Here is a 26,486-nt window from a genome sequence, read left to right on the forward strand (position 1 = left end):
TCATAAAGTGCATGGACTATATGGATCGCTGTTTTGATTCGATAGTCAATGCGCTGCATGATGCTAAAACTACTATGATAAAATCTCTACCACAATATGCCTCCCTGGGAGCTCTCTTAAGAACACAAAAATAGCTTTTCTTAAGAACTCAAAAACTTAACAAGCAGCATAACCACATCAACAAAATTGCACAGTATTGAATACGATATTAACTACCATTTTACACAAGTGAAAAGAAAGCTTGGCAACTAGCTGACATTAATCCTAAAGTAAAAACTGATCAAACTCCAGAAATAAAAAGTAAACATCCAAAAACAATCACAACTCATTTTTAATTTTAGTTATCTTTTTTCATTACACACCCTGTCACCCACAACTAGAGATAGGTCAGAGAATTGACCTAAGATTAATGTTGGTATAAAAGAAAAAGAAAATTTTAGTCCTCCGGCTGCCACCTAAGCCTTGCTATTTCAGTTCTGCACAAAGAATATAAGAATAATTGACAGGTGTTAGCAACCTGAAAGTAATTTTGCACAAGTGTAAAAGAAGATTATTAAAGAATTTACCAGACAACTATCAACCCTAAACACCATGACATCCCATAAAGGTTGGGAAATATAGCCACAGAAAGTATGACCAGCATGGTACGAAAGGGATAAATACCAGTAGAACAGTAGTGCATCAAAAGTCCTAGCTTATACCAATTGGCACAGAACAAAGCTCCACGTAAAAGAAAACACACAGAAGTACATTAAATTTTCCCGTTTGGCCATATTACCAAAATTAGATGAAGTAGAAACAGTTTTAAGCAATTGCAGACAAGGATTGACTAGGGGTGGAACCAGCATAGTATGGTAGGATAAAGAAAAATTACAAGATATGACACAATTTTGTAATAATTTTGTAATCAAAGCAAATCTTAACAATTATACCCAAAATTTTCATTCCCCCCCAAACAACACTTCAATATAATTAAAAAAAAAGAACAAGATAAATTTTATTCATTACTGTAATATGTTCAATAAAAATCCTACAAACATAATATAAAACGTCGTTTGCCTATTCAGATAGACAGAGATGTCAATTTTTGATTCTACACTAATGGCAATCAGCAACATTTAAAATAAAAAATAAATAAAAGGACATGAGTTTGAATCTCATGTCAGACACAGACATTATACATGTATCTGTGGTACATAATCAGGATATACGCAAAACTTGAAAGCCAAACTTTAGATGGGTAATAAAAGAATATTGAGAGCTGCTGACAATATGGTGCCCTGATGGAACTCAACAGACTATTAACAGCAGTAACAGAAAGAACACCTTTCAAGGCCCCGACAACTGCTTCTGCTGTTTGTATTGCAATTCCTTCCTGTAAAAAAAGCATGTTAATAATTAGTATTTCTAAATTCAATATTTGGAATCAATAATTTAAGTGTGCAACACAGTAAATTGTCACCATATACCTTGATTCTTAATTTACCTTTGATACCAAGGAAGACATACTACCAGTACCAGCTGACTGCAACGAGCTTTGTGTATTTTGACCCGACTGAAGAGCAGAGGTTCGTAATTGACCCGATGAACCACCCAATGCCTGTGCTCGCATTTGGACTAGATAAACAACACTGACCATGTGACCTCCAGGCCCCATAGACTGACGCACAACACCTTGTGGATCGCCTGGGCTTCCTGTCAGTATGATGGTGGGAATCAAATTAAGCACTCAACACATTATTGTGATTCCATTTTATATAGATTTTGTTCTTTTTCTATTGGAAGCTACAAGTTGACCAGTCTAATTGACTTCTGAGCACGATACAACACTATAGAGTAGAAATAGATGATGTCTTAAATTTGGCCAGTAGTTATCATGGACAGACTGAAAGCAGTTACACAGATCCTACATGGTTACAATCAACATGTTTTCATGAAAATAGAAATATTAGGATCCATAATACCCGTCAACTCTCGGGAAATAAGAATCTATAAACCACATCATGTCAATTTTCTGTACATTATCTAGGTTTTGTTAACATCTTCAGTTACCTGCAGGTTGATTTGGTTGGGCTGCATTTGGATCAACTGAGAGTTTCATTAGCAGCTGTACCAGACGGTGGTAGAGCAGTTCCAGTAACACCTGATACCAAAGAAATTGTCAGAACTAAAATGATACTAGCATGAAGTGAAGGATTTAATTCGGGCCGAGTTGGTTTCTCGTTGCTCAATTAGCAGCTAGCATGATAGTTACTTTGTTAATTAAAAAAAAAAAAAACAAATTCAATTTTTCTTTGACTTGTATGTTAGAATTGTATATAGGATCCTCACTGGAAAATGGTCCAGCTACTCCACTAACGATCTGATGACCACCACCAAGCAAGGAGCTTGTTTGTAGAGGGAAAGGCTGAAAATCAAAGCAAAGAATAAAATAGAGAAGCTTAGAACCTTTTAAGTGTGTGTGTGTGTGCATGTGCGCACGTATCAACATGATGATACTGACCTGAACCATTATAGGATTGGGGCCATTAGCATTTATGTAAACCAAAGGTCCAGAATTCACAACAGACTCCTGCAGATTCAAAAAATTAAAAAGCTCAAAAAAAGAAAGAACAAATTGACTATAGCAAAGGAATGTTACTCAACCCTTTCATACTCTCTCAATGATGCTACATCGACTTCATTAACCTACAAAAATTGGCAGTCATTATTCCCTCCATAAATAAGCTAGGATATAATCAAAATTGAACTAAATTAATTGGTAGATAAACTTGTTGCTACTGCCATGTGCATAATTTTTATGTCTTATTCTTCTCCTGTCATTGTGCCAACTTGCTTTTAGGTCAAGTAGAAGTAATAGTGATTTTTATATTGTTAGGTACCAGGATTAAAGCTTACATTCTCAAGATTGCAACATCCTAATTTAAACTCATGAATTGTGGTCTGTGATAGGTTATACAAAATCTCAATTTATAAAACAAGTACGAGTTGCAATATCACTGATTACTACAGCCATCAATAGATGGCAAGTGCATTACTACAATATTTGAGTTTTCTACCAAGCAGGCTAGAATAGTCAGATATGCAAATTCAGTCGAAAACGAACCATGAGATCTGCTTCAGCAATAGACTACCGAGTCGAAGAGTACATTAGCTGTGGGCTCTCCTCCATAAACAATGTCATAATAAGAATGTCTTATCAAGTGAATGGAGCATCTCAATGAGGCTACAAAATTAAACTAAACTTTTGGGTGAAACTTAATTATAAAATGCTGAGTGCTTCATGTACAGTAATGGCAATTCAAATATTAATTGATGAAAGTTTCCCTGATTTGTGGTAGTAACTCAACCTGATTCAACTTGGAACAAAAGGTAACCATGACCCAACCCACAGAACGAGTCTGATTTGGAATGAAAGGTTTAGTATGGAATTAAATTTAGCTAAGAATAAAAATTTAAGGTGCAACATTTTTGTTTCCAGTTTAAAAGCACAAAAATATTTAAATGAAAGAAAAGAAAATACCTTGATTCATAAGGATCTGGAGGAAACGTGAGAGAAGCCATGTCAGGTGGCAGCCGGAGGTCAGCGCCCTGTGCAAACTCGACAGCCCTGTGTGAGAGAGGAAAGAGCAGCGAAAAGGGGCATCAGTACGATTGTAGCGAGAGATAGGACCGCGGGATAAGACACACTGAGAGAGAGAGAGGTCTTCGCGTTTTCTCTTTCGCGAGAGAGAGAGGGGGAAGGGGGCCGGGGCTGGATCGCAAGAATAAAAGAGGATTACTGGAAGCCTCCAGTGAATTTGGGCGTTTAGAAGCATCCTCTTTAAAGTTATTCCAAATTTAATTACCCTTTAATCAATCAACGGTTGTAGTTGATTCAGCCAATAGTTATTCCTGTAGCAGCAGTCCATAGAAGCATCCCTCATAAATCAAATAGTAAATTTATTTCTATCGAGGGTCTTCGAGGGGACTCCTAAATGTTGCTTGTGGGTCAAAGGAAGACATCATTGAATAGAACGCTGCAAAAAAGTGTTGGACAAGAGCTTAATTTTGTAGCAGCAACAAACAAGTAATATAAATATGAAATGTTTATTTGTCGAAACAGGTAATTTTGCAGCTTGATTAGTCAACAAATCCTACCAAGGCTTATGGTTACATAAAAGCAAAAAAATTCAGTGGTCTAAAATCTAAATATTAAAATACTAGTAATTATAATAATAGGAAAATTTATGAACCTGATTTGATTTATGTAGATCCCCAATTTTAATGGCAGTGCAACGGCAGTGAAGAACACGGATATAAGTGATGAATGGCTATGTCAGGGCAGTCTCAATTGATGGAATCAATCCATCTGGCAGAACACAAAGCAATTTACAGTTTTCAATTTCCAACCTTGTAAGTGTTGAAATGCTCCGTCGGCCGATATGTGGCTTTCCATGAGAGGAATCACCAATTGGCTTAGTAGATTCCACCAACTGTAGTCCATCCATTGTTATTGATTTAAGAACTTTACACTTGGAAATTTCCAGTGTAGCCAACATATCCAGATTCCCTAGTCCAGTAATCAACTCAAGGCAGCGACAACTAAAAATCTTCAATTTCTCAAGCTGGGAGGACATCTGCTCTAGCTGTAGAACTCGGAAACCATCACAACGACGAACAACGAGGTGCTTGAGAGTGTGAAGATTGTTGAATGGAAGAGATTGAATCTTGTCACATTTATCTAACAAGATTTCCAACGTTGTAAGTGTTGAAATGCTCTGTCGACCGATACGTGGCTTTCCATGAGAGGAATCACCAATTGGCTCAGTAGATTCCACCAACTGTAGTCTATCCAATGTTATTGATTTCAGGACTTCACACCCGAAAATTTTCAGTGTAGCCAACATATCTAGATTCCCTAGTCCAGTAATCAACTCAAGGCAGTGAGAACCAGAAATCTTCAATTCCTCAAGCTGGGAGGACAGCTGCTCTAGCTGTAGAACTCGGAAACCATGACAATCATGAAGGACGAGGTGCTTGAGAGTGTGAAGATTGTTGAATGGAAGAGATTGAATCTTGTCACATTTATGTAACAAGATTTCAAACCTTGTAAGTGTTGAAATGCTCTGTCGGCCGATACGTGTCTTTCCATGAGAGGAATCACCAATTGGCACAGTAGATTCAACCAACTGTAGTCCATCCATTGTTATTGATTTCAGGACTTCACACCCGGAAATTTTCAGTGTAGCCAACATATGCAGATTCCCTAGTCCAGTAATCAACTCAAGACAGGGACAACCAGAAATCTCCAATTTCTGAAGCTGGGAGGACAGCTGCTCTAGCTGTAGAACTCGAAAACCATCACAACGATGAACGATGAGGTGCTTGAGAGTGTGAAGATTGTTGAATGGAAGAGATTGAATCTTGTCACATTCCTCTAACAATATTTCTTGAATTGATTGTAAGGAACATGGATCACACATCCATCCCGGCACTGTGGCAGAAGAATAGGATCCTACTCCAAGTATTTTGAGGTTAGGATGTGGCTGGAGGGATTCTAACCAAGAAAAATCGGCATATTGGACACTTATTCCTGATTCGAGGCGTATTCCCAGCATTGATTTGGCAGGGTCAACCCACCAATCCTTATAATCACGATAACAGTTTATAAGCAAAGCTTCAAGTTTGCACTTATTTCTCATGTTAGCACACTGGGCATCTTTTAAATTACTCACTCCTCTAATAGTGAGATTTCCTTCAAGGTCCGTCATATCCTTTAACCAACCTACATTTGTAACTTTCAACCATGCTTTCATTGTCTTTATTGCTGGAAAATTAACAAGCCCATGCGGGAGATAATGCAATAAATTACCTGCTTCAATAATTAATCTCCGTAAGTTACTAAGTGAACCAATACTTTCAGGTAGATATTTAAGGTCATAACAATCAAGAATTAAAGTCTGTAGATTGTAAAGGAGGCCAATGGATAATGGCAATGTTTTAAGAGATACAGACTTAATATCAAGATAGGCTAGATGTTTCAACTCGGAAATGGAATCTGGAATTCTTGTCAAATTATATCCTTTCAATTCCAATACCCTGAGTCCTTCAAATTTTGTGAGGTTACATATTTGAAAATCTCCATAGCATCCTCTCATATCGATAGAAAGGGTTCTTAAACCCATCAGATTTTGTTGGAGAACTTGATTTACATATCTAGAGAAACCACCTACATATAAATGACATGCTTCTTGCAGAATGTTTTCCTTTTGAATATTAAGTGGTTGATTGATCTCCACTGAATAATGTTCATTCTCAGAATTAAGTCGAGCAAGATCATGGATTATATCGTGCAACTTACAACGTTCTTTAGATCCACTTGAAAAATCATCAACAAAGGACCTCTGTTTTAACTCTTCGTAATATTCAACACCAATTTCTGTAATTCTTCTTTTGCCCTTGGACTCAATGTAGCCATGAGAGATCCATAACTCTATCAAATTCATCTTTTCTAATAAGTAATCTTTTGGGTACATGGAGCACAATAAAAAACACGGCTTAAGGTGGCCAGGTAGATGAGCATAACTGATCTGAAGTGCTGGGAATATATCATTTGATGGATAGGACTCCCAAAGACCATTTTCTAGAATCTCTATCCACCTTTCTTCATCTGTTTCATGCCTAAGGAGGCTTGCAATCGACTTCACGGCCAATGGCAACCCACCACACTTCCTCATAATATCCTTTCCCATATTAACCAAGTGTGGTGGCATAGTGTCACTTGTACCAAGAAATGCATAATGCCGAAACAACTGCCAGCACGAATCTTCAGGCATATTAGTTGGCCTAAAACAGGTCGTTGTTTGCATGACATCTGCAACCTTTTTATTTCTAGTTGTGACGAGAATTCTGACCAGCTTTGCTTCTTTAAAAGGAATCGTTAACGAGTCCCAAAGACTTTGATTCTCGTTCCACACATCATCTAAAACAAGCACTATTGTTTTTCCCTTCACAGTTTTTGCAAGCTTCTCTTGTAATGAACTCAACTCACTCAATCCGTAATTGATTTCGGTGACTGATTCAATGATTGCTTTAGTGAGTCTCCCAACATCAAATTCTTCAGAGACACATACCCACCCACATAACTCAAAGCAACGGGTTACCCTCTCATCTTTGTAGACCAGTTGGGCAATGGTGGTTTTTCCGAGACCACCTTTTCCGATAATTGAAATGACTGAAAAGGGCTTTTCTTTATCAGATAGTAACAAATTGATTACCTCCTCTATTTCAGCATCTCTTCCAAAAATGCTTGCCTCATCTACCATGTGACCCGTTGGGGGTCGTAAAAGTTTATTGTTCGGACGCCTCGCCCCATCACTCTCCCTTAATTGAAGAGCCTCACGATGCTTTGCTATTTCATCAAATCGACTTCTTATTTTGTTAAGCCGATCAACCATATCATCAGGAATTGGAACAATGTACTATCCAAAAAGAAATGTATATATTATATAAGTATGCCAAAATTCATAATTTGTTAACTTAAAAATGATAATTAGATTGAAAATGTATTATATTATGTGACCACTCTGATGTTAGATTGGAAAAGCTGATAATATAACAAGTGACCATACATTCCGGTGGATACCAATCTAGCTAAAAAATAAATAAATAAATTCAAGCATCCTCTATTAAGTTTTAGTGCAACACAAGAAGAAAAATAACACTTGGACAATTAATATCTAAAGCACGAGGTACTAACCTCCATCTTCTTCCTCTTGTGAGAACCTGAAGCTTCAGAAGCCTTTCTTGCCTCTAGTTGGACTCGGGTGACCTCATACCGGTACTCGCCGAGCACATCCTCAGCATCATAAGCGACCTTCTTCAGCTCCTTGAGCCATAGCTTTACAGAACGATCCATGATCTCCCTCTCCTCAGCATCGTATAGTGTGGCCTTGATCCACTCCAGAGTTCGCATCAGCCTCTCCAGATCCTCCTCAACAGCTCGAGCACGCTCCCTTTCGGAGTTATTAGAATTTGAGGAAGAGGAAGAAGGAGCCTGCATAGAGGCTTTAATTGAGGGGAGCAAATTGGTGGCTAGAGAGAGCAGAGAGGTTATCAAATTCCCTGCCATTTTGATCTGTAGATTTCTTTGAAGAGCTTATTAGGAGAGAACCTTAGATCTGAGTGGTGAATGTGAGAAATGTGCGTAAAGTAAAGAGCACCAGAGTGTTGAGATCTGAGGAGAAGTGGTGTGGAGAAGACTTTGTACAGTAGTCAGTGTTTATTTTTTATTTAACGAGAGTGGGAATGAATATTTTAGGTGGAGGGGGGTCTTTTTATTCTCCACTAATTAATACCTTTAGGAAAGCTCTCTTCTTTTTCTTTGAGAAAAGCTCCGTTAGTTGTGAACTTGTGATAAAGGAAGAATTCAGAGTAGGTTCCGTGGAGGAGACTTTGTACAGTAGTCAATGTTTATTTTTTATTTAACGAGAGTGGGAATGGATATTTTAGGTGGAGGGGGGTCTTTTTATTCTCCACTAATTAATACCTTTAGGAAAAGCTCTCTTCTTTTTCTTTGAGAAAAGCTCCGTTAGTTGTGAATCTTGTGATAAAGGAATTCAGAGTAGGTTCCGTGGAGGAGACTTTATACAGTAGTCAATATTTATTTTTTATTTAATGAGTGGAAATGAATATTTTAGGTGGAGTGGAGTCACTAATTAATACCTTTACAAAGCTCTCTTCTTTTTCTTTGAGAAAAGCTCCATTAGTTGTGATAAAGGAATTTCCGAGTAGATTTGATGGGCATAGTGTTTTTTTTATTTTTGGACCCGTGTCAGTCTCTTCGCTCCTTCTTACTAATTGCCCGTCTTTAATCTTCTTCTCTTTAGTTCCACCGATCATTCCCAATTCAACCTCATCTCTTACTGATCGCGACCCGGGTCGTGACATCTTAAGCGTGTTTCATTTCAATTGACAGCGAACCAAGGGCAATTAATCGCATATTAGTCGTGACCATAGAAATAATTGACAGTGAACCAAGGTGAATTAATCGCCTTCTGTTAGAATTAAAATTGGTTATATATTATATCGGATGAGGTTTTTAATTGAAGAGGTCATGCGGCCTTTGACTTAATTATTTATTTTTAGGGAAAATTGGTTATTGGCCACTCCAAAATCTTTAAATTTGAAGAATGTCATTCTGAAATTTAAAATTTTAATAATGTCACTCTAAACTTCATTAATTTTTAATATTGTAACTCCATATAATTAATGATTAAAATATCCTCCATTTTTCTCATCTTCTTCTACCTCCTCTTTTTTTTTTTTTTTTTATATTCTCCTTCCATGGCCATAGCCATGTTGAAAATGGAAAAAAGAAGCTCTCAAATTATAAAGCTGAATGAAAAATTAACAAAATGAAAAATGGTTGAATACTGGAATTTCTTGACAAGGGAATAATTTAATATCCAACTCGAAATGTGCAGAGATTCAGAGAGCTAATCAATACTCAACAGTCAAGTATGACGAATCCATGCCAACCCATTACTCTTTATAACTCAAAAGACATATAGTGCACAGTAGATGTGCTACTAATTGTTATACAGTTGTATCTGTAAATCCAAACCGTACTTGTTAATTTTAACAATAATCTTAGGGAGAAAATCAGACGAATAAACAACACATCCAAAGAACTTGACAAGTAAATTATAATTAAATAAATCCAGAAGAGGTAATGCAGAGCTTAACTTCAACAAATACAAAATAATAACTTTTAACTAACGGTTGCACCAAAGATAACTAACATTAATTACCTCAACCCACCAAAATGAACTTAAGCCCAGAGAAACAAAAAACAACAACAGCAATAACGGTTCACTTGTGTTTGATCCCTAGAGTGAAAAGCAACCCTAATAAACAGCATCAAAATTTACTTCTTTATAATTTGAGAGCTTTTTTTTTTTTTCATTTTTGACACGGCCATGATCATGGGAGGAGAATATAAAGAAGAAAATGAGACAGGAGAAGAAGAAGAGAAGAAGAAGGGAGGGTATTTTAGTCATTAATTATTTGGAGTGGCAAAATTAAAAATTAATGAAGTTTAGAGTGGCATTATTACAATTTCAAATTTCAAGATAACATTTTTCAAATTTGGAGGTTTTGGAGTGGCAAATAACCAATTTTCCCTTATTATTATTATTATTATTATTATTTTTTTTTTAAATCTAATAGGTGTACTATTATGTGTTGAAAGTTGAAAGAAAAAAAGGAACTGAAAAATAGAAATAGTAATTTTCGTTTGAGCCCTCAAGTTCACAAGTATTATAAATAGACTAGTATCGTGCCCGTGCATTGCAACGGAAACATATTATAAGATTGAATAGAATATGAAGAGACTTTTTTATTTAACAATCACACAAAATAAAAAAAAAAAAAATTGAAAAAAAAAAACGGAAATCCAAATAATAAATAACAATATAAAAGAAACAACAACAAATGAAAAAAAGATCAAATATAACATGATTTTTTGTTTAAAATATCATTGCGATTCAATATCTAATTTTTTCTACAAGCGAGACAGGTCATTAAACAATTTAGAGGAGATGATATGTAAAGAAACAAATTTGAAAAATATATAATTAAATGATTCAAATAAGGATTTTCTCTACATATATATTCTTCATGAAAATTATTTTAACTGTAAAAATTTATGTACATATCATTTATGTACACGAAAGTTCTAGATATTATTTATTTTCTCTTCATATCAGAAAGATTTATTGCTTTTGTCAGAATAAGATCTGATATTCATCTATTCACAAAAATACAATAGCCATAAACAAAATATGAAAAAAATATGATTGTTTCCATTTTCATTGTTGAAACTATAAAGGAAGAGAAGAAATGAAGGAATCAAATCCTCTGTGCACTGGTGAGCAAAATTTTCCTGTCATCTATGAAAACTAACCAATACTAGTCTGACACGTTTCAGACCTCTTAATGATGGTTTTTACAATAATTAAATACTTGGTCCGTCATTAATATTTCTAAACATAGAAAAATTGACTTAGTCAACAAAAATAGAAAAAAAAAATCCAGTTTGTCTTTATGAAATCTCCATTTTATATTATGATACCACAAGTAAAATAAGTTTATAACAAATTACCAGAAGATTTTTTTTCTATGAAAAAAATATAAGTTATATAGAAGAGAGTTCCAATATAATAAATTTTATGTCAATTTGAGTAATAAATTTTCAAATATAAATGAAAAAGTAAACTTTGAACATTTTATAGCACAAAAATTTTGCTAGAGAATTTTGAATTTTAAAATTATTATTAAATAATATAGGAAAATTGATTGAATAGGTTAGATTTTCAAAGATTTAGAAGTCTCTGAGTTAGTGGTTTGAATTAAAACTCTTGAACCAAATTAGTAGTTCAGATTCAAATTTTGATGCCGAATTAGTGGTTCCGACTTAACCTTTGGACCCAAACTACCAACTCAATTCCAAAATTTAAATCCCAGTTACCCACTCAGCGCCTGCTATGCCATAAAAAAAATTCACGTACTGAATCTATATTCTTATATTATTTAATAATAATTTCTAAAAATAAAAATTCTCTATAATGCTACGACATTTTGTAGCAATTTTTTTTTTTATATTTTAAATTTTTTAACCCAAATTGCACATTAAATTTGTTATATTGAAACTCTCCTCTGAATAACTTCACATAAATAATACCTTGTGATATTCTTATTATTAATTTTTTATATTCATTTATATTCATTGTAATGATTATTCTCTAGATAAATTGTGGTATTATTTATTATTTCATAAAAGACATTGGATTGTATTTTTCTATCTTTGTTCATTATGGTTGTTAATTTTTCTACATTTACAAAACTTTATATATAAGTTAGTCTACACATATTAATGACAATTAATTATTGTAAAAACTTTCATTGAGAATTAACAAAATGAGGCATATACAGATTCATTAGTTTTTATAGATGGCAGGGAAATGAAACGGAGAAATAAGGAAATAATTTAATTGGCAAAATAGAAGATAGCTGTAAGGAGAAATAAGGAAACGAATTGCTAAGGATTTATTCAATTTTAATGTGATAAACCATGTAGCAGTCTGTGTGGCGAGCATGTTTTTAACTAAATTTAAATTTCTACACATAAAATAGATATATATAATCAAAAGAAGACAAATTATGTGATTGGAGGGTTGATATTCAATTGGAAAAATCATCTTTCAATCTCGGCCGTTGAAGGATCAGGACAACTACGTGCATAATATAAGAATGGAGATATAAAAAAAGAGATATATATATATATATATATATATCAAATGATTAAAATATATGGGTTCAAATATAAATTTTGAGTTTTTCGATTTTATTTCCAATAGACTAGATATAGCAATAAATCAACAAAAATATTCAAAAATCGTCTGCAAAACAATATGAATTTATTAAAGAAATCAAGTGAAAATATTTTCACTTGGACTGTACCAGCTGTGAGGAGGAGAAATTGTGCTCTTTAAATACTTGCTTAAAAATTAAAAAGTCAGCAATGAGTTGGCTACAAAGCAATATTCAATGCTTCCACTGTATCATGGATCCGTATCCTCCCAGGTACCTGACTCAACACAATTGAAATGGACGGTCCAGAAATAGTTTCAGCCGGTGCGTGTTTAATTGGGATGGCGTTTGGGGGCAATATTATTTGTGCTTTGTGATTCGTGCCAAGTTTAAAATTTCAATTTCAGACCGTCCGATTCAATTGTACTCGGTCAGGTAACCCGAGGGGATGTGAATTCCTGTATCATATCATATCTGCTACTTTTTTGCTGGTAGTATATCTTATATTTAAATAATAATAATACAAAAAGATCACACATTCAAGTCAAAGTCACAAACTCAACACTATCAGTCTATCATTATCATACATATTTCATTCATACCTCTTCCCTTTGCCAATACTTCTCTTGTTACATCTCAAGGCCTGCTCTGTACAAATTAACATGGCAAAGGAAGGAGAGCGCATTTGAAAGGCGCAGCCATGTGCTGCTGCTGCCATACCCAAGCCAAGGAATTGATGTGATTGAACAATGATCGAGTAGAAGTCAAATCTGCAAAGCCTCACAATCAAATTATTACAAGGAATTCTAAATTGCTTGACATACAATTTAATTCATGTGTTTTGCTTCACAAAAACAATGTCATGTATAATTTCAGGAAGCACAGTACATGGAGTCAAATTGGCGCGGTAAAACAATTGGGCCAACCGTACCGTCTTCGTACCTCGATAACCACCTCCCGTCTGACACATCTTATGGTTTCCACCTCTACACGCCAACCACAACCCCTTGCATTGCATGGCTCAACTCAAAACCCCTTGCATTACACGGGTCAAACTGGAGAGTGGCGGGTTGGTTAAGAGAGAAGAGATTGTAATTAAGGTGCATAAGTGAGGTGATGGAAGGAGAGAGATGTGAGGAGTATAGGAGAAATGCAAAGAAATGGAGAGAGAAGGCTCAAGAGGCAATGAGAGAAGATGGAAGCTCCTATAGAAATATTGTGGAATTTGCGGCTAAGTACAGGGCCAACTGATACTACATTACATGTGCACAGTACAGACTGGAATTTACTGGTACCGAGTCATGCCTCGATCATTTACTCTCATTCCTCACCTATTTATGTTATTGCTTTCATGTTTGTATCTTGTTCATATTTGGTGTTTAATCAGCTTTTCAATGTGTGTGAAGAGAATGGCCAAGGACAAACAAGCATTTCTCAATATATAAAGCATATATTTCATCAAAAAAAGTGTTGCCTATTTTGTGATTGTGGCTAGACTGATTTAAAGTTGTTCAATTAAGGTTACCGTCAATAACACTATCAGGAGTATTTTATGAGAATAATCACAAAAAACATGTATTCAACCAAGAAAACCTAACCTCCTTTTCAAAATATTTTGTAAAATGTTCTTCGCTGCCAGTGACAGAAGCAAATATGTAATTTACAAATCCAATATGCTCTCTAATCAAGGGAAATTTAATTCATTAATTCTACCTAGTCAAAGAGGAAGGAAATGTAGGAGGGGTATAATCGAAAATATAAATTTTAATGTGTGCGAGCTAAGTGCAAGGACAAACAAAAAAAGTATTGAAATAGTTATGGGTAAACATAATTGTATTGAAGTCTTGAGGGTACACAAGAAATTGATCCATTTTCAAAATATTAATTAGCTAAAAAAAGAGGTTGCACATATATCACTTAATTAGATAAAAAAAAGAGGGCATTTGAACCCTCCTCCACAAAGAATAGGAATAAATTTTGCTGGCTAGCAAACGAAGATTATTTTACTATTTTATCAGTGTAATATAAAAAAAATATAATTATTGTGAAAATATGTTCTTTCCTATAATATGATGGAATATTATAGCACAAAAACATGTATTCTTTTTTTATATTCAATATAACACAATTACATGTATTTTAAGGGTCTAATTCACAAAAAAATATTTGACTACTGAAATAGTTGAATGAAACATATCTCATATTCTAAAGAAAATTTATCTCAAATCGATATATGCATGTGTAATGAAATATACACCTTTAAAATATAGATATATATACTGCGCTACTTAAATACTACTACAAGTTATATAATTTCAAGGGCTTTGTGAAGAAGTGCAAACCTTTTAGCATTTTAAACTTTATTGCAACTATTTTGCCACTAAAGCTGCATTATTATTATGTTGCGGATGAGTAATCAACTAAATATCAACTTCAACACGAATAGTTGTAGAAATGCAGCCACAAACTGATTCCTGTTGCTGTAGGAGTGCAGAAAATACATGGGACCCATTAGTTCTCGCTCCTCATTTTTTTGTTTCCTATGACAGTATCGTACAAGATCTATGTAGTCATTAACTTTTTGACCCGGTTTCTCTCTACATTTCACCCGCAACATATTTCTTTTGTAAAGATTAAATCACAGAAGATCTGTGCTCCAAAATCACAATGAGTAAATTTAGAAAGCATGTTGATGGACTGGGCTCAAGAGATCGTGTAGCAGGTATACATTAATACGGTATTTTTATTTATAAATAATATAAAAATTAATACAGGGTAATGGATTAATTGTATAGAAAATTTGCTTTAACAGAAGGAACCAAAAATACCTCATACTACAAAAAAATTTCCCCAAGGGAAGATGCTGGACTCACAATGATTTTGTCACCCAATAGAAACTTAATTAAGGTTGTAGCAATATTTTCTTAGAATATTTGGCGAACAAATTTTAATTTGAAATAATTTAATAATTTTTATTTGAAAGAAAGCTAGATAGACATGTCGTAAAAGATGGAAAAAATGGTTTTATGTGGAATCAAATGTTTTTATTGGAAATTTTTTTTGAAATAATTTTATTTGAAAATGTTTTTATATGGAAACAAATGTAATTTGGTAAAGCACCAGCTATTTGAATATATAACACTAATATATATATTTTTTATAGCTGACAGCAAATGCCATCAACAGATATATTGATAAAAGTATATAACACTAATATAGGGCACATCTTGGAAAAGATGGAAAAAATCATAGTCAAAATAGACAATCTCATTTGATTAGCATTAATTGTTAGTCTGAAAGATATTTGAGGAGACTCCTTACCATATGTAGGATTATATTATTTTCCTTTTCTTTTCCAATTTGATTGTTGTGATTGGCCTATGAGGAGGGTTAAAATGCACCATCATTTTTGTGCTCCTAACGTGCACCCTCCTCTTATATCTTCATTTTCAAAGTTTAAATAGTTGATTCGAATCTTCCAACGTGTTCTTCATATTAAAATATGCTTGGAGACCAAATTTTACATTTTTTAGAAATTTTTTACTATTTTTTCAGATTTTTTTATTAAACTAAACAATAATAAAAAAAATTCAGCAAAGTGGTGATTTTCAAAAATTCTGAAAAAATAGTAAAATTTTTTCGAAAAATGTAAAATTTGGTCTCCAAGCACATTTTAATATGAAGAACACGTTGGAAGATTCGAATCGACTATTTGAACTTTGAAAATGAAGATACAAGGAAATGGTGCACGTTAGGAGCACAAAAGAGAGGGTGCATTTTAAATTGTGTAAATTATGTAATATCTTTTGTGGCAGGGGTTGTTCTACAAAATGTAGAAATGGTATAGCCAAAACTACAAACTTGAGAAGTCATTAAGAAAGAGATTGACAATGCTGTAGATAAGATGCGAAAATTTCGGAGTGCAATAACAAAAACAGGACCAAAGATTTGTTTTCCACTCAAAAGGATCAGCTTAGTAGGTTTTGTTCCTTCAAAAGGTTCGTTTTAATTAATACTACCAATTACCATGCACAACACATATATATTGGCTAAAAAATAAATAAATAGTAGAGATAAGGATATCGACAAAAAAATTAGGTAATACAAAAATTGACTGTTGGCTTGCTTAATTGTTTTTTAGAATTTCTTATTTACCCTTGTACTCTTTGTTATATTTAATATATTCCTTGAATTTCTTTACTTTTTTTTTCTATTTACCCATATATATAAAAATCAATAGTTAAGTCTTGTCAAAAAAATTATTTTCCCATTATACCCTTCTCTTTTATCTTGATCCTTTGACAAACTAAAAAATTGGTACAGCAACAAAGAGAAAAGAAAGGTTGAATTGTTGTGCGACCTCTCCAGTGCAATGGACACATAATAAGCGTCATAAAGATTAGCGGATGAAATACGAGATTTCAAGTGCAATGTGAGAAAAATACATTTTTTTGTTGGTATCTGTGAGAAAGGCAACAAAGGCAATGAGAAAGCAGAGTAGTTACTCTGCTTGCCTGGATAAGTGGTAATTGCTATTTTCAAAGCCAGATTTCAAAAACTTAAAGAGGTCTATTTGCATCTGAGAATAAAGCGAGCGTTTGGGTTTGATACGGATCCATAATCGTACACATAGTAGGAATTATCGGTATCGGGATCAGGATCGGTCCCGGCCAATACCGTTATAGGATCAGGGTATCGGCTCAGGATCAGCTCAGGATCAGGGTTTTTATTTTCCTTTTCTTTATGATTTGCTACGTGAGGATCGGCTCAGGATCGGATCGGGGTACGCCGATACTGATATGTATCAGCCGATCCATATCGGTATCGGCCGATATTTTCTACTATGATCGTACATCCACTTCTGTGAAGCGTACAAAGTTCCAACTGTAGAGTGTCGCACAACAGTTTGGCATATCTCTTCTATGTTGTTTTAATGATGTAAAAAAAGAAGGGCGCTAAGGAGAGAGTAAGCTTGGAGCTAATTAAGAACCCATTTGAGTTTTCATCTAATTTTCCAGACCAGGTAAAAACAATTTACATATTGCTTCCTGATGCATCGTCTGGTGCCGACCAGATAATGAGCTTAGTTTACATTCATTGAGAAGTGAGCTATTGGTACCAATCTAATCAAAGATCCATCCAATAAACTTTTTATTTTTGTTCTTTTAATGATATATATATAAAGATGAAGGCAAAATCACGTGCACGTGCATGCAGAGACACACACACACACACAAGTTCTCCAGTACGTGTTTGATGAAATGCCTATGAGAAATATGAATGTGTATTACTCCTTGGTTGAACTGGTACATTTCTGGCACCTTCTTTTGCATAGTTTAGTTTATTCAATTAACTTACTGATTTTGAAACAATAAGGGAATTAGTTTACTCATCTTATAGCTTGTGTCAGTAAATCTATTACTTAGAAATTCAACAGAGAACATTTTGGACCATCACACTTACACAACAAGTAACAGTGGCAAACTTGAACTTTACCTTCTCAAATCCTGAAGCTGACCGCCAACATGATTCAGTGAGCATTTTTAAGCTTGCCAATATAAAAAAGATGAAATAAAAGAGAAGGGTATAATAGGAAAATAAAAATTATGACAAGGTTTAACTATAGTTTTTTAGCTATATGGGTAATAGAAAAATGTAAAGATAGTTGAGGGATATACTAAATATTATAAAGACTAAAGAGTGTAGAGGTAAATAAGAAACTGAAGAAGTCTTTAAGTGTAAATAGAAAATTAACCCCAAAAAAATAAGTATAGAAAAAAAAATCAATGAAAATGAATCCCCATGAGAAAAGGAAATTATTTCTATGTATTACAAAACATGTAATAAATCAAATAGTAAATTTATTTCTATGGAGGGTCTTTGAGGGGACTCCTAAATGTTCCTTGTGGGCCAAAGGAAGACATCATCGAATAGAACGCTGCAAAAAAAGTTGGACAAGAGCTTAATTAATTTTGTAGCAGCAACAAACAAGTAATATAAATATGAAATGTTTATTTGTGGAAACTGGTAATTTTGCAACTTGATTAGTCAACAAATCCTACCAAGGCTTATGGTTACATAAAAGCAAAAAAGTTCAGTGGTCTAAAATCTAAATATTAAAATAATAATAATTATAATAATAGTAAAATTTATGAACCTGATTTGCTTTATGGTAGCTATGTAGATCCCCAATTTTAATGTCAGTGCAACCGCAGCGAAGAACACAGACATAAGTGATGAATGGCTCTGTCAGGGCAGTCTCAATTGATGGAATGAATCCATCTGGCAGAACACAAAGCAATTTACAATCTTCGATTTCCAACCTTGTAAGTGTTGAAATGCTCTGTCGGCCGATATGTGGCTTTCCATGAGAGGAATCACCAATTGGCTCAGTAGATTCCACCAACTGTAGTCCATCTATTGTTATTGATTTCAGGACTTTACACTCGTAAATTTTGAGTGTAGCCAACATATCCAGATTCCCCAGTCCAGTAATCAACTCAAGGCAGCGACAACCAGAAATCTTCAATTTCTCAAGCTGGGAGGACAGCTGCTCTAGCTGTAGAACTCGGAAACCATGACAATCACGAATGATGAGGTGCTTGAGAGTGTGAAGACTGTTGAATGGAAGAGATTGAATCTTGTCACATTCATCTAACAAGATTTTTTTAATTGATTGCAAGGAACATGGATCACACATCCATCTCGGCACTGTGGCAGAAGAATAACATCCTACTGCAAGTTTTTTGAGGTTAGGATGTGGCTGGAGGGATTCTAACCAAGAAAAATCAGCATTTATTTCTGGTCCGAGGATTATTTCCAGGTTTGATTTCGCAGGGTCAAGACACCAACCGATGAAATCAGGATCACAGTTTATATTAAAAGCTTCAAGTTTGCACTTATTTCTCATGTTAGCACGCTGGGCATCTTTTAAATTACTCACTCCACAAATAGTGAGATTTCCTTCAAGGTCCGTCATATCGTTTAACCAAGCTACATTTGTAACTGTCAACAATGCTTGCATTGTCTTTATTGCTGGAAAATTAACAAGCCCATGCGGGAGATAATCCAAAAAACGACCGTCTTCCATAATTAATCTCCGCAAGTTAATAAGTGAACCAATACTTTCAGGTAGATATTCAAGGGAATAACAATCGAGAATTAAAGTCTGTAGATTGTAAAGGAGGCCAATAGATAATGGCAATGTTTTAAGATATCGACACTTAATATCAAGATGAACTAGATGTTTCAACTCGGAAATGGAATCAAGAATTCTTGTCAAATTAAACCCTTTCAATTCCAATACCCTGAGTGCTTCAAATTTTGTGAGGTTACATATTTGAAAATCTCTCAAACATTTTTTATAACATTCCGACAAGCTTGAATTTAGGTCCATTGCCTCGGTATTGTTTATAAAATACTCGTGCTCTAAATCTCCATTGCATTTTCTCATTTCGATAGAAAGAGTTCTTAAACCCACCAGATTTTGTTGGAGAACTTGATTTGCATATCCAGAGAAACCACCTACATATAAATGACATGCTTCTTGCGGAACGTTTTCCTTTTGAATATCAAGTGGTTGATTGATCTCTACCGAATAATGTTCATTCTCAGAATTAAGTCGAGCAAGATCATGGATTATATCGTGCAACTTACAACGTTCTAGAGCTCCAATTGAAAAATCATCAACAAAGGACCTCTGTTTTAACTCCTCATAATATTCAACACCAATTTCTGTGATTCTTCTTTTGCCCTTGGACTCAATGTAGCCATGACAGATCCATAATTCTATCAAATGCATCTTTTCTAATATGTAATCTTTTGGGTACATAGAGCAAAACAAAAAACACGGCTTAAGGTGGGGAGGTAAATGATCATAGCTGATCTGAAGTGCTGGGAATATATCATTCGATGAATTTAATTCCCAAATATCACTTTCTAAAATCTCTCTCCAATCCTCTTCATTTGTTTCATGCCTAAGGAGACTTGCAATCAACTTCACAGCCAATGGCAACCCGTCGCACTTTCTCAATATCTCCCTTCCCATTTTTCTCTTCAAGAATAGTGTTTGCCCAGTGTAATTTGTACCACTAAATGCATAATGCTGAAACAACTGCTAGCATGAATCTTCAGGCAAGTTAGTAGGACTAAAATAGGTCGTTGTTTGCATGACCTTTGCAACCTTTTTATTTCTTGTTGTAACAAGAATACTAACAACCTTTGCTTCTTTAAAAGGAACCAGGAACAACTCCCAAAGACTTTGATTCTCGTTCCACAGGTCATCTAAAACAAGGAGTATTCTTTTTCCCTTCACAGTTTCTGCAAGCTTCCCTTGTAATGAAAACTCACTCAAATTGTAATTGATTTTGGGGACTGATTCAATGGTTGCTTTAGTGAGTCTCCCAACATCAAATTCTTCAGAGACACATACCCACCCACGTAAATCAAAGCACCGGGTTACCCTCTCATCTTTGTAGACCAGTTGGGCAATGGTGGTTTTTCCGAGACCACCTTTTCCAATAATCGAAATGACCGAAAAGGGCTTTTCTTTTTCAGATAGTAACAAATTGATTACCTCCTCTATTTCAGCATCTCTCCCAAAAATGCTTGCCTCATCTACCATGTGACCCGTTGGGGGTTGTAAAAGTTTATTGTTTGGACGCCTCGCCCCATCACTCTCCCTTAATTGGAGAGCCTCACGATCCTTCGCAATTTCATCAAATCGACTTCTTATTTTGTTAAGCCGATCAACCATGTCATCCGGAATTTGAACAATGTACTCAATGTACTGTCCAGAAAGAAATGTATATATTATAAAGTATGCCAAATTTCATTATTTGTTAACTTAAAAATGATAATTAGATTGGAACTGTATTATATTATGTGATCACTCTGATGTTAGATTGGAAAAGCTGATAATATAACAAGTGACCATACATTCCGGTGAATACCAATCTAGCTAAAAAATAAATAAAAAATTCAAGCATCCTCTATTAACTTTTAGAAGAAAAATAACATTTGCACAAGTAAGATAATTTTTAATATCTATATGCACGAGGTACTAACCTCCATTTTCTTCTTCTTGTGAGAACCTGAGACTTCAGAAGCCTTTCTTGCCTCTAGTTGGATACGGGTGACCTCATACTGGTACTCGCTGAGCACATCCTCGGCATCATAAGCGACCTTCTTCAGCTCCTTGAGCCATAGCTTTACAGAACGGTCTCTGATCTCCCTCTCCTCAGCATCGTACAGTGTGGTCTTGATCCGCTCCAGAGTTTGCATCAGCCTCTCCAGATCCTCCTCAAAAGCTCGAGCACGCCCCCTTTCGGAGTTATTAGAATTTGAGGAAGAGGAAGAAGGAGCCTGCACAGAGGCTCTAATTGAGGGGAGCATATTGGTGGCTAGAGAGAGCAGAGAGGTTATCAAATTCCCTGCCATTTTGCTCTGTAGATTTCTTTGAAGAGGCTATTAGGAAAGAACCTTAGATCTGAGTGGTGAATGTGAGAATGTGTAGAGTTCCGAGGAGAAGTGGTGTGGAGAAGACTTTCAATGTTTATTTTTTATTTAACGAGAGTGGAAATGAATATTTTAGGTGGAGTGGGGCCACTAATTAATGGGAAGGGAGTAGTTCGGATAGACAGGAAGGCATAAAAGGCTACCAGAGGAAGGATCAAAGTGAGACCTGCTCTGCCTTTCCATTTTCATTGATAGACGCTTCAGGATCGACCCAGGATAGAAGCCAGCAAGAAATGTGAACTACCTCTGTTTGTCTTAGTTACAACAAGAATTGGACAACACTCTATATGATTTAGGATTAGAACTTAAATATTGTGGATTGTAAATATATTTTTATCATGCACACATAAATGTAATTGATGTTGGTTGTACCAAATTGCGGTTGGTACAACTGTATCAATAGATTTTATTTCTATTTATTTAAATATTCAAATTCAAACTTTATTGTACCATTTTATATCAATCAATAATGTTCATGGTTGGTAGACTAATATTTTGAGAAGACAATTTGCAAGTTCAATTGTGTGTGTTTCTATTCAATTTATAGAAATAACAAATTATCTGATATGTAATTTTCCATCCACACACAGCTGCACAAACAATACATATTATTACAAAAACAATTTGAATCATGATAAGCAGGATATTCACAAATTGAGAAGTGAAGTAATCAAAAGATTAAAAAAAAAATAACAACACTAATCAAATCCACACTCTTTATTACATTACAAAATTTATTACTGAATTACATATTATAAAGAAAAATCCCCAAATTACCCTAATAAAAAGTATCCCTCACCAATTGACAAATATTTTGCAACATTTAATAGCATAAACTTGATAAAATTCTAAATCCATCATGAATAAATATCTCCTTAAATGAAACATATCCAAACAACCATAAGCTCTAAATTACAACCTACCCAAACCTACAAAACTAAACCTAATTGTTATACATATAGATACATTAGAATTTTATATAAAAAAAGATCCATCAAGAACACAGCTAAGATGAAGTCCAATACATCCCTTGCTCATTTCATTATTCTGTTCTCATATTATTTGCTCAGCTTTGCTTGCGTATGAGATCAATCAACTTGAAATTGATGTCATCACTTCTGCTTTAAAGCCCTTAACATTGTACCAACAATCAATAAAAAATATATATAAACCTCATACGAACACAATCAATCCTGAAATAAACAAGAAAGGATATTTTGTAAAATCTTTGACTGCAATTTAGAAATTAGCTAGACCTGATAAAATAAATAGTATTTGTCAAAACACTTCTACCAGTTTTTGTTTCAATCCCTATATCAGTTTTCATAACCCTTATGTCATCTTACAGTTCTTTTTTCTTGGAGTTGAGCACAAATTTTTTAAAGGGGATTGAACAATTTCTTAGCCGGTTTAAGTGTTGTACTAAAAACCAGACAAGTTGGGTGTCCAATCCGTCAACGGCTACAATTAAAAAATGAAACTTCGGATTTGATCTCAGCCCTCCAATTACATAATTTGGCTTCTTTTGATTAAATGCATCTGTTTTATGTATAGAAGTCTAAATTTAGTTAAAAACATACTCATTACATGTGCTGCCACATGATACGTTACAATTAAAATTGAACAAATTCTGAAATTTAGCGATATATTTATCCGTTTCCTTATTTCTTTGTTTCCATATATCTCTTCTTCAATTGAGAAGACTCCACATTCCATTTTCTTATTTCTTTGTTTCCTTACTTCTTCTTCGTTTCTATACGGATCACAATGGAAATCAATTTTTTTTTCTTATTTCTCTTTCTTTGTTTCTATACATATTGGTGTGGGCAATTTAGAATATATTTTCAATATATAATATATCAATGTATGTGTGTGTATATATTCTAAATTGGAAACAAAGAAGGAGAATAATATAAATTGGAAACAAAAAAGAATATAAATTGGAACGTGTGTGTGAATATATATTTCTCTTATAATATGTGTGTGTGTATATATATCATATACATACACACGATAACACTTTTATTTATATTTTTTGATATCATATTATATGTCGATATTGAATTGTTTGTATGATATTTGATATTAGATTCGAATCGAGCTATTATTTGATATCATTGGTACTTAAAAATAAAGAATCATCACATCATCAAATTGTTTTAAAATTTCATGATTAAAGTTAATTAAAAATACAGAATCATATAAATTTTTTATTAACATGTGTCTTGATTTTTAGTAATTATTATTTTTTATTGATATATTTGTTTCTTATAATATGTCTCCGTTGCAACGCACAGGTATGATACTTGTATATATATATAGAGAGAGAGATGGGCTACGATGAGTTGCGAAGTAAAGCAACTATTTTACTTCACACTCATATTTTGCGATTTAAAAATTCAAACAACCGATCCGAACCGCTCAACATGATCTCCATATTGAAATGTCCTTGGAGACCAAATTTTATATTTTTTTGAAATTTTTTTACTATTTATTAAGCAATTTTGAAAAACGCTGATCCGATGGTCCAGAAATTTTTACTGTTTTGTACTGTTTACAGCAAAACAGCAGTTTTCAAAATTGCTTAATAAATAGTAAAAAAATTTCAAAAAATGTAAAATTTGGTCTCCAAGCACATTTCAATATGGAGATCACATCTAACGGTTTGGATTGGTCGTTTGAACTTTCAAAATGAAAATACGGCGTAAAGTAGAAACGCGTTTTACTTCGTAACTCACCGTAGCTCATCTCTCTCTCTCTCTCTCTATATATAGGAGTTGGCTACGGTACTATGCATAGCATAGAGGGCCTCCGTACAATGGCTCAATATTTGAGTTCAATATGATCTCCATATGAGTATGTACTTGCGAACCAAATTTACTTTTTTTTAGAATTTTTTTACTATTTTTTTAGATAAGTAAAAAATCACTTAATCTGAATGATACATAATAATCAAGTAATTTGTGCCATGTCAATGCCATCTACGTTGGTTTGCATGCAGTAACAAGGAGAGAGGTCAACCAGTCCCAATTGACCTTAATTATATTATCTTTAAGTAATTATGTTGGTTGAAATAAATAATTGTGATGACCTCTGTGAATGATTATCTTCAACACACAGAATTTTGAAATAATATAGATTTTTTTTAAACTAATTATTTAATAGGGGCCTACCCCCTGTTTACTCGATTTATGATTTAGAAACATATATAATATAACTAAACTACGTACAATTCCTTAAATTGTAAAATATTATTTTCTAGCTAGATCCAATTTTTTCCCAATTAAGTTGACCTCATATCTACTAATTTACTGATCAACTGAGCCATGACATATAATTTAGGAAATAAATGAACGTAGATCAATTCTTTTGTTGGAGAGAGACCAACGACTTGAGTCAACTAATCCAACAAAAGAAATTAAATCTCGCTGTTAAGCTTAAAAACATCCAAATAAACTTGTTGATATATTGACAAAAGAACAATTTTACTGAAAATCTCGCACAGAAATTAAATTCTATATTATTTCAAAATTCTGTGTATTGATAAAAAGTTTGTTTATGCTGGTCATTAAGTTTTGTTAAGGTGACATGTATTTGTAATGTCATAACATGATGAGAAAAATATTATTTCTTACTATAATAATTGAATGTCCTAATTATACATCTTTCTTAAGTTTTTTTTTACTTTTTAATAATAAAGAACTATTGACTAACATGTTAATTTTATCATAATGTCTAAATTAGATATCCGAATTATATCTGTATCAGTTTAATTTCCGATTTATTAATATAAGTTTAATATCCGACTCATATATCCTCATCCAAAAAATAAAAACAAATATGAATATGATATTACCACTATCCAATCTGACCGTATCTGATCCGGATGGACCCCCATTGTTTCTAAGAATTAAACCACCTAAATACATATGGAGCCTTGAATTAAAGCCAATTCAATGTATGGCATTTAATTTTTTTTTTGTATTGGACTGGTACAAATAGGTACGTAATTTGAAATGATTGATCTTACTGCAAATTTTGAAATGGTCTAGCCTTGGTCTTAAGTGGACAGGTACAACGTGGTACAGATATAATAAGGGAATCTTCTTAATTTAAGCTTTGTGATATAATAAGGGAATCTTCTTAATTTAAGCTTTGTCCTCACGCTCATAATTATAAAATATTTTTATCTAGATACTTTCGGCTTTGAGATGTAAGCCTCGTTAGTGGATTTAATTACTTGATTAATCTCAACATTTTTACATAGAATCTCGAAATTAGTATTCAAAGGAAAAACGTCATGTAATTTTAGTTACGTATGATATAATTGAAAATTTTATTTTTAAAAATAAGTAATTATGTAACGCCACATTAAATCTAAATATTAAGGTACGATTAAAATAATTTAAATTTCTTTCTTCTTTCCTTAATCAAACCGCTTAATTAAATAAGAACACAAAATAGACACCTTGAATAGAATTTGTGTAGTCTGAAATTCATCAGAGATTAGAATACCATATAATTTCCAATTATAGGTCATCTGAATATGCAAAGCTCCAAATTAAAAATGGCTCAATATAATAAAAACAAATGTGTATATTAGAAAAAGGAAGGAT

At 33.7% G+C, this 26,486-nt stretch overlaps 3 protein-coding genes across 9 annotated transcripts in view; 1 reads left to right on the forward strand and 2 right to left on the reverse strand.

The window, feature by feature from the left end:
* Nucleotides 1-13,821, forward strand: part of LOC144547815 (UDP-glycosyltransferase 79-like) — a 35,343-nt gene extending 21,522 nt beyond the window's left edge. The window contains exons 2-3 of the mRNA XM_078296502.1: nucleotides 13,231-13,403; nucleotides 13,455-13,821. Coding sequence (XP_078152628.1) covers nucleotides 13,231-13,403; nucleotides 13,455-13,605 — 324 coding nt within the window. The 3' untranslated portion in view covers nucleotides 13,606-13,821. The remainder of the gene's footprint in view (nucleotides 1-13,230; nucleotides 13,404-13,454) is intronic.
* On the reverse strand, nucleotides 142-8,248 carry LOC144548102 (putative disease resistance protein RGA3). 7 transcript variants are annotated; one of them, XM_078296796.1, is made up of 9 exons: nucleotides 7,742-8,248; nucleotides 4,236-7,463; nucleotides 3,107-4,019; nucleotides 2,504-2,688; nucleotides 2,332-2,407; nucleotides 2,053-2,143; nucleotides 1,487-1,695; nucleotides 1,327-1,375; nucleotides 142-476 (listed from the first exon to the last, which is right to left on the reverse strand). In XM_078296796.1, the coding sequence occupies exons 1-2, from the start codon at nucleotides 8,111-8,113 to the stop codon at nucleotides 4,314-4,316; spliced, it is 3,522 nt and encodes a 1,173-aa protein (XP_078152922.1). In that variant the 5' UTR covers nucleotides 8,114-8,248; the 3' UTR covers nucleotides 142-476; nucleotides 1,327-1,375; nucleotides 1,487-1,695; nucleotides 2,053-2,143; nucleotides 2,332-2,407; nucleotides 2,504-2,688; nucleotides 3,107-4,019; nucleotides 4,236-4,313. The 7 variants fall into 7 exon arrangements, with proteins under 7 accessions (XP_078152922.1, XP_078152923.1, XP_078152918.1 ...); XM_078296797.1 differs by having other exon boundaries at nucleotides 1,470-1,695; XM_078296792.1 differs by lacking the exon at nucleotides 142-476 and having other exon boundaries at nucleotides 970-1,375; nucleotides 3,107-3,226; nucleotides 3,524-4,019.
* A 6,649-nt stretch (nucleotides 13,822-20,470) lies between the features above and the next one.
* LOC144547816 (disease resistance protein RGA2-like) lies at nucleotides 20,471-21,792 on the reverse strand. Its single transcript, XM_078296503.1, has 2 exons — nucleotides 21,421-21,792; nucleotides 20,471-21,142 (listed from the first exon to the last, which is right to left on the reverse strand). The coding sequence occupies exons 1-2, from the start codon at nucleotides 21,790-21,792 to the stop codon at nucleotides 20,471-20,473; spliced, it is 1,044 nt and encodes a 347-aa protein (XP_078152629.1).
* Between the last annotated feature and the right edge of the window lie 4,694 nt (nucleotides 21,793-26,486).

Source organism: Carex rostrata, chromosome 32 (genome assembly GCF_964058835.1).
Source record: "Carex rostrata chromosome 32, lpCarRost1.2, whole genome shotgun sequence".
In the NCBI taxonomy this organism is placed as follows: domain Eukaryota; kingdom Viridiplantae; phylum Streptophyta; class Magnoliopsida; order Poales; family Cyperaceae; genus Carex; species Carex rostrata.

What these genes read in the sequence shown, in the direction of transcription:
- LOC144548102 (XM_078296796.1), bottom strand. Translation starts at nt 8,113, where the DNA reads ATGGCAGGGAATTTGATAACCTCTCTGCTCTCTCTAGCCACCAATTTG. An exon ending in ACAAGAGGAAGAAGATGGAG is followed by an intron (nt 7,464 to 7,741) that starts GTTAGTACCTCG and finishes CTTTTTGGATAG; the next exon opens with TACATTGTTCCAATTCCTGA.
- LOC144547816 (XM_078296503.1), bottom strand. Translation starts at nt 21,792, where the DNA reads ATGGCAGGGAATTTGATAACCTCTCTGCTCTCTCTAGCCACCAATATG. An exon ending in ACAAGAAGAAGAAAATGGAG is followed by an intron (nt 21,143 to 21,420) that starts GTTAGTACCTCG and finishes CTTTCTGGACAG; the next exon opens with TACATTGAGTACATTGTTCA.